This window comes from Cyprinus carpio, chromosome B17 (assembly GCF_018340385.1).
Source record: "Cyprinus carpio isolate SPL01 chromosome B17, ASM1834038v1, whole genome shotgun sequence".
Lineage (NCBI taxonomy): Eukaryota > Metazoa > Chordata > Actinopteri > Cypriniformes > Cyprinidae > Cyprinus > Cyprinus carpio.
Genome location: NC_056613.1, coordinates 15,829,598 through 15,837,333, shown reverse-complemented (window position 1 = coordinate 15,837,333; position 7,736 = coordinate 15,829,598). Strand labels below are relative to the sequence as shown.

General features: G+C 37.2%; 1 protein-coding gene across 3 annotated transcripts; it reads right to left on the bottom strand.

The window, feature by feature from the left end:
- Positions 1-324: 324 nt before the first annotated feature.
- On the bottom strand, positions 325-7,365 carry LOC109106992 (solute carrier family 22 member 6). 3 transcript variants are annotated; one of them, XM_019120253.2, is made up of 10 exons: positions 6,849-7,365; positions 6,663-6,766; positions 6,420-6,574; positions 3,546-3,714; positions 3,344-3,446; positions 3,092-3,222; positions 2,473-2,690; positions 2,256-2,364; positions 1,224-1,454; positions 325-757 (listed from the first exon to the last, which is right to left on the bottom strand). In XM_019120253.2, exons 1-10 carry the CDS (start codon positions 7,080-7,082, stop codon positions 646-648), a joined length of 1,566 nt encoding a protein of 521 aa, XP_018975798.2. In that variant the 5' UTR covers positions 7,083-7,365; the 3' UTR covers positions 325-645. The 3 variants fall into 3 exon arrangements, with proteins under 3 accessions (XP_018975798.2, XP_018975799.2, XP_018975800.2); XM_019120254.2 differs by having other exon boundaries at positions 6,663-6,763; XM_019120255.2 differs by having other exon boundaries at positions 325-739; positions 6,849-7,359.
- Between the last annotated feature and the right edge of the window lie 371 nt (positions 7,366-7,736).

Below are 7,736 nucleotides of genomic sequence, written 5' to 3'. Positions count from 1 at the left end.
CATAGTGTGAAAAACATTTTAATAATCTAAAGAACATGTTGTGCAATGGAAAGCAAAAATGCAAATAAATATCCTTTATTTTTTAGAATGCATTTTAATAGAGGGTGCAATATGCATCTGAGTTAAAGGTTTTTGCATGGTACAGTATATACACAAGCTGTTAAAAACAGTGATTTAACCTGCGGTCTATTTCATTAAGAATTACACAAGACTTTGCCCCCAAGTGTTTGTGAAGGTAAAAAGTTTACTTTGGAAATCCAAGAACATTGCAAAATCCATTTCTCCATAAACCTTAAAAAAAAAAAAAAAAAAAAAAAAACCTTGTACGCATCATTTTTTTTTAAACTGTGCGTGTTTTTGAACTTAAGAACTCCTATATAAAAATATCTACAAGAGCAGCACTGAACGATTCCAGTATAAAATGAAACCTTGTGAGATGTTCCAGTATCATAATCATCCAGAAATAAAATTCATTACAAACACATCCAAAACCCCATTACATAGTATTACTCCTTGAAATATATTTTTAAAATGTTGACATCCCAAGCATAGGCCCTCACTTATACTTGATTTTCATTGGAAAGATATGAAACCAATTAAAACATAATATGAATAAGTCAGTGTTTGCTATGTTCCTCTTGTTGATTATGCTGAGATGGGACTGCATTCCATTTGGTTCTTCAAGTCATTCTCATTGTTTAAAGAAGCATCCGACTGCTGTTTAGGCTTCACAGGCCAACTGATATGAAAACAAAAACTATTTTTTTAATTAGTCCAGAATACATCCAATTATACATACACATTTTAAAATGTTGATATTTGAATGTAGCTAACCAGCATTTTTATCTTTAAACGTATAGCTATCATTTGGTTTTATATAATGATATAGATGGCATGCTGATGAAAAAAATGCTGTCATGGTATGACGTTTATGATTGAGCTTTACATCTGATGCCATGCCGTACACTAGTTTACAACACAAGTCTGACATATTGTCCTCCCTAGCATTCAAAATATTCCATACATGTTCATATTTGTTTTGCCTGATCGTCAGCTCATGAAACAGAAGCTGTTCAGCTATCAGAACTCCAGAGCATATACTTGGCTCTTTACTGGCTTTCAATATGGCTGTTTGAATTTAATTTTAATCTATATTTAAATAATATATGTAATTGTGTATTATAAGATATTAAATCAATTTTTGAAAATAGTTTTAATCTTACCGTGCACAGCATGAGAGCTTCATACTGGGCTGTTTCTCACAGTCTTGTACAGTGTCTGGTAAAGGGATGCCACTGGTCTCTGGAAGCAGCAGGCACAGGGCTGCACCAATGATCGGCCCACTGCTGTAACAGATCATAGCTGGCAGAGGGATCCCGCCGTCAGGGGTCACCACCGCGTTTATGATACAGGCCACTCGGTAACAAAGACTAACCAGTCCGACACACTTCTGCCTGCATAGTGTAAAATATATTGTTAGTGAGAAAGAGATGCACATTTCATGAACAACAAGGTTCTTGATAGAAAATATTTACTATATTAATTTTTTTTTTACATTTTTTAATTTAAAAATTTAATACAACATCTACAAGTTTTACTACACTTTACTAGACAATAACTCCACATTTTGAGTTCTGACTGAAATCTGTCTTAGACTATGATCTGTCTTGTGATAAATGGGATTAGCTCAACTTTGTGACAATCTAAGTGTGATAATCAGTATCATATTAATAATACATTTTCTCTACCAACTCAGTTTCAGTGTTGGTGTAAAAATGTGTGCAGGAACTACTTATCTGTACATCCAGATTAATTTGATCTCTTATTATATATAACTGTGCTGTTAGCTTACTTAGTACTGCTACACTGTACACAATGTTATGTAACTTAAAAAAAAGAAAATGTTTTATAAGCTCTACAATGATTCAGCATATTTACTGTCTATCTGCACGACAATCCAACAATCCAATATCTCTAACAATTTCTAGTAGGAAATGCCACAGAGGTTGCATGTAATATATCTCAATCTCTTTTGATTTGGATCAGAAAGAAAAAAAATACTCTTACAGATCAGCACATGCTCATATATTTATTGTAAAAAAAATTTTGAAAAGCTAGCTGTGATGAAGATACTTTCTGAAATGCTAAAATTACTCCAAATTGCATTTAATTTCACACAAAGATGCTTTACAGTTGTCTTAGTTCTCGGACCAAGAATGTGCTTTATCAGGTAGGTCTGTTTGGATATTGTGTACCTTATTACAGTTGGGAACAGCTCAATCCCATAGAGCACGGAGACGCAGTAGGTGGACTGCATACACAGCTTGCCCATCAGTGCCAAAGTCATAACAAGGGCAGGCATGTCTGTTCAGAAAGAGAGATGTTTGCAAATCATCAGTTTTATGAGTGGTATTCTTCAGACCATGATCAGTCTGTGCTTATGTATTGTATTTCAATGACTGGGTCTCTCACTGCAGAACTTGGAAACGAGGAGGGACAGCATACAGGAAATGCCACTGAGGAAAAGCGAGCCCATGCTGAACGGCCTACGGCCAAATCGCTTCAACAGAAATGGAAGCAGCAAAGAGGGAGCCTCTGATAGTCCAGAGAAAAACTGCGCCAGATAGATATTTACACCGAAACTTCCCACACTGAAGCAGATCCCATAATAAGTGAGAGCAGATGCAAAACTGTAAAAGAAAAAACAAATTAAAGCAATCGTTCAGGTAGGTTCATATAAGCAGCAAACAGATCACAGACAGATTCGATGATGGTGAGATCAGATCTCCATGTTGAGCATCGGCTGTTGTCAGACTGCTTGTGCATTCAAAAAATCTCACTAGATTATTATTAAAATTAATGGCAAAATGAATGTTTGGAAATGTAAACTGATATTTTCTACTGACACACTACAGCAAAATATATAAATAATTGGCCGAACACCATTCTTTGGGGTGAAAATACTAACGTGCCTAAGGCTTTTAAACAGTAGTGTACATTCAAAAATACCTGAGAATAAAGTAAGTGAGAATAAAATATTTTAGGAATGAATCATTACAGAAATGATATTACCACAGTTAAACTTCCCTACCCAATGTAACTCATGACAAACAGACGCAGGAGTATAGTAGGTGACGTAAAGTTGGCGAAATTAGACTCTGTTTTAGTGGAGGTCTTCTCTGAGAGTGGCTTCTGCGTCTCATTGTCCACAGAATCCAAAAGCTTTCTTAAAAAAAATTAAATATGTAAATGTTTTTACAATTCAATTTTGCACAATTTTGTTGGCATGTCTCTCCACTTTCCACAAACATCTGAGCAATTTTAGAGTATGACATTGTGTTACAAGAGCCAAGTACTGCTTGTCCTCAGGACTTCTATTCTGATAGCCCTCTAGTGTTTTCATCCTTTTATTAAGAAGCAGCCATCTAGGAGATTCTGGAAGAAAGCTAATAATTGCAAGAAAGAATGAATAAACTTTTTATATATATATATAAATAATTAGACACTTTAACCATGCACTGAAAATTTGTGTTTGTTCTACTAACAAATAAAGAGGTAGGAAAAGGATCTGAGGGATGCCCAGTGCCAGATGAAACTGCATCCAACCACTGGCCAAGAAAGCTACAGCTGCCAATCCCATCATTCCCAGACTGAAGATGAAGGAAAACAGGGTGGGTGGCCAGATACGATACTTGGGCAGGCTCCATTCAACTCCTGAGAAATCAGAAGCACTATTCATTTATTAAGCATTATAAATTAACTTAGTTGTGTTAGGCCTATATTCTAAAATGAATCAATAGCCGCGTTTCCACCGCTGGAACTTTACCCAGGAACTAGGGGCTTTGGGCTGGTACTCGGTGTGTTTCCACCGCAGGAACCAGGATCTAAATAATGTTCCAAGTAAAAAAAAAATGCCCCTCAGAAAGTCCCTGCTCGTGAGGTAGTACTTTTTCAAAGGTCCGGAACTTTTGGGGGCGGGACTTGAGCGCTGAACATGCTGATTGGTTGAGTTCACGCAGCATTGTGATTTCAACCGCCGTTTATTGGGATAATTTTCAAAATATAACTTTTATTGTGTCATGAAATGTAGGTTTAAGAGAATGTAGTTGTTTAAAACTCAAATCTGCGGTTTATTTATAAAGACAGCGCCTTTTAAAAATGTGTTTCTCCGATTTAGGAGACGATCAGCTTCACGTGATCAGCGGGAGCTCAGTGCTCATGTATCCGCTGCGAGCAGTCTAAACTCGGCTAGTCCTTCTGACATTTGCCGCTGACTCTGATGTCTCTTTAGTGGTTAAACATAAATATATATTTCGTTTTGGGTAAATTTAACAGGTAATCTTTGGTCTTTATTCAATTTATCTATATGTTAAAATGAAAATAAAAAGAGGCAATTGATATAATATTTCGTTTAATTGTAATGTAGGCTGTATATATATACACATTTCCCTGAACTAAGTACATTTCTGTGGCTATTATTATGTTTCAATGAAAATGAAAGGAGGCAGTGTATGAATTTTTAATGGTCCCTGTATTTTTTGTGTTAGCAGGGTGGTGTTTATTGAATTGTGGTTTAGACTGTAAGTGTAAATTAAATTTGCATGCGCAAGAGAAGCTTTGTAAAGGTGTAAATTGCGTTTCATGCGTAAGAAAAAATGATTTGCAGCATTTTACTGTTACTTGTAAGCGTAATTCATGTATTGAGAAACTGCAGCTTCATGCTAAAGCAAAATAAATATGATCTGCATGCTTCTGACTTCCGTTTTTCCGCGCTTACACTTTTGGCACGTTTTTTTTTTTATTGAAAAAGAAGGTCAAAAGCACTGCAAGCCTGTGAACGGTGATTTGCAAGCAAAAAACAACAGTTTAAAGAACTGCAAAACGAATTGACTGCATAGAACCAATCTGTATGTGTAAAAAAACAAACTGATGCAAATGTCTAAATGACCTTTTGTGCATGTGGGGCAAAAAGTTCCCGAAATAATCCGATCTGACAGCTCCGTCTTTCTTTTCTCTGCGCTTACAATTTTGGCATGATTCTCTCACTAACTGATTTTTGCAAGCGTGAGGGGGAGGGCGGGGCCACCTTTTTCTTGTAGCCAATCAAATGAGCTTCTCGCTGACTCTTCATTTACTCTTATCTGATTGGTTCAATAAACACATCATGGAAGTCAGAAGCATGCAGATCATATTTATTCATAGACAGTAAAAGAAATGGACACAGCGACCCCACTGGAACTCAATTGAGACAAGTGAAGCCCGTTTTTAGCGATTTTTAGAACTTCCGTTTCTGACGCGCAGACTCAAACTAAGCTTGATGACGTCAGCAAACTGTCTGACAGATGTAAACCTTCTAGTAGCTGTGCGTGCAAACTGCCATCGTTAATCTTGCAGAGACGGAGAGTTTGAGCGGGGAGTTCTTTGGCGTGAGTGAGCAGGAGTAAGTATTCTGTTTTAATTATTTTGTATAGTATTTTAAAATGTAACGCCAGTACGCCATATCTCTTGACGTCTCCCCGATTGCCTGCGAGCTTCTCCTCCTGTCTGTACGGTAATTTCTCTACTGTGCGACAGAGAGTCGAGTGGTTATGACGCAATCGTTAGCCTATTTTTACAAAAACTGTTTCTACGGGCCATAATGTAACATAGAAGGTAATGGAGCCCTTTATACATTGTCGTGTATCTTTAGAAATAAATAATGGACAAATAGAGTCTTTAAACGCCTCAGATGTAAAGCAGATTTATTCGCTGTCAAAGGGACGCAAAAATGAATGGGAGTCAATGGGATGCTAACGCAAGTGAAGTTCTGCTACAAGATGGCGGCACGCGGCCGACTTCAACTTCCGGTCGACTTCCTTGCCCCCTGTATTTATTTTGCTTTAGCATGAAGCTGCAGTTTCACAATACATGAATTACACTTACAAGTAACAGTAAAATGCTGCAAATAATTTTTTCTTACGCTTGAAACGTGATTTACACCTTTACAAAGCTTCTCTTGCGTATGCAAATTTAATTTACACTTACAGTCTTATGTAGCCTACACTTCCACAAATATTACCCTGCGTATGCAAATCTTTATGACGTCATACCTTCATAGAAATCACAGTTGAAATAGTTCCTGGGGAAAAAAAGTTCCTGGTACAAATGTTCCGGGTAATTTCGGTGGAAACGCGGCATATAATGCATTTTTTTTTTTTTTTTTTTTTTTTTACATATTTCTCTCTCTCTTTCGCAAAGTGTTTAGTGATCCAGTGAAGCAGGAGCAAAACTGACCAGCGTTGCTTAGATTATTTTAAAAGGTAGAAGAAAAAAAATGCCGCCTTGTAAAATTTTTTTTTTTTTTTTTTTTTTTTTTTTTTTTTTTTTTTGTCCAACAATGTTAATACAGAATAAGAAGGCACGCATAAGCGTAACTGTACCTAAACTGAAGGTGCAGATGTGAATGGCACAGCAGGCTACTCCACTGATGCCGCGGGCAGTCAAGTAAACAGGCACAAACGGCAGAAATGCCACTACAAGAGTAGCAACTGCGAGGACCGCCGAGCAGCAGATTAGAAGTAATTTCTTTCCATACCTGATAAGAGGGAGAAAATACAAATTTTCATAATTAACTTGTACGTAGTAACCTCTGACGTCGAACACAGAAAGGGGCAAATACCAACTTGTCAGAAACAGCGCCCCCGAATAAAGAGCCGATCAGTAAGCCCGTCATGTACGTCGCTTGCCCGTGAGCAAAACGATTCGCCTCGTGACACGTGAGACTCTGCTGCGAAACAGATAAGTGTGTAACTCACTGAATACATGTGCTGGGCTCTAAATAGATATGTTGTGCAATCTTTATTACTCACACGTGTGCGGTCACTGTGATTGCCCGTCCAACTTGTTGAGATGTTAAAAATATTAGTGTCCACTGTTTGGTTCAAAGACTTGCTCGCTGTATTATCCTTGCAAGGCGTGATGTATAACGTAAAGACATCCACGAAAAATGTAAAGGCTGTGAAAAAGATAGGTAAAGTAAGGATAAAATAGACATGTCTTTGTAGTGGACCAGCAAACCGACGAAATGCGCCGTCCGTCTTCATTTCGCCTGCTAAAAGGAATTAAGTTGTATCTCGAAGTAAACTTAAGGTAAGCACGAGCACTGATCTTTCACTCAGGTTTAATGTCAGCATTTGTAACGTGTTACTGCCACCACGGCTGGGACTTCTGAAGACGTCTTCTCTCCACCCTCAGTAAGTCTTTATGTAAGCAAAGTTGTTGGTTAGGATTCACAGAGTTCGAGTCAGAGAGAGCACGGCGCGTATGGGTCAATAAGGCACTGTAACTGTCACACTTAGTCTAGCCTACTGTACCAGGAGCGAGCTAAGGATTCTGTAACGATAGATAGATAAATAAATGGTGTTTTATTTGAAAAAAATAAAAATAAAGAAAAGAAGCTACATTGTATAATTTTTTTTCTGATTTCCGTAGGTTGTGTGTACTTCATATGTGTTAATTATTATTAGAATCCAGAGAAATTCATTGCATTACAGGAACTATAATGATTCTTCATATGAACCTTTTACAGATTAAAAATCAACCACTAATCCAGCATATAGCCTAGTTACAGTAGCAACTCATTCCTTACCTGCTAGTGAGTGGGTATATAAATAAATGGTTTAAATAGAATTTGTTTTTCTTTTTTACAAAATAGCTACAACATTAAGCTATACTATCAGATTTCCATGGCAAACTCA

Bases quoted from the DNA above. Each gene is read 5' to 3' on its own strand.
- LOC109106992 (XM_019120253.2), bottom strand. From the start codon at position 7,082: ATGAAGACGGACGGCGCATTTCGTCGGTTTGCTGGTCCACTACAAAGA. The intron at 2,365-2,472 runs GTGAGAGACCCA...CTTTCTGAACAG, and splicing joins CCTCGTTTCCAAGTTCTGCA to ACATGCCTGCCCTTGTTATG. The intron at 758-1,223 runs GTAAGATTAAAA...TTAAAAAAATAG, and splicing joins AAGCTCTCATGCTGTGCACG to TTTTTGTTTTCATATCAGTT.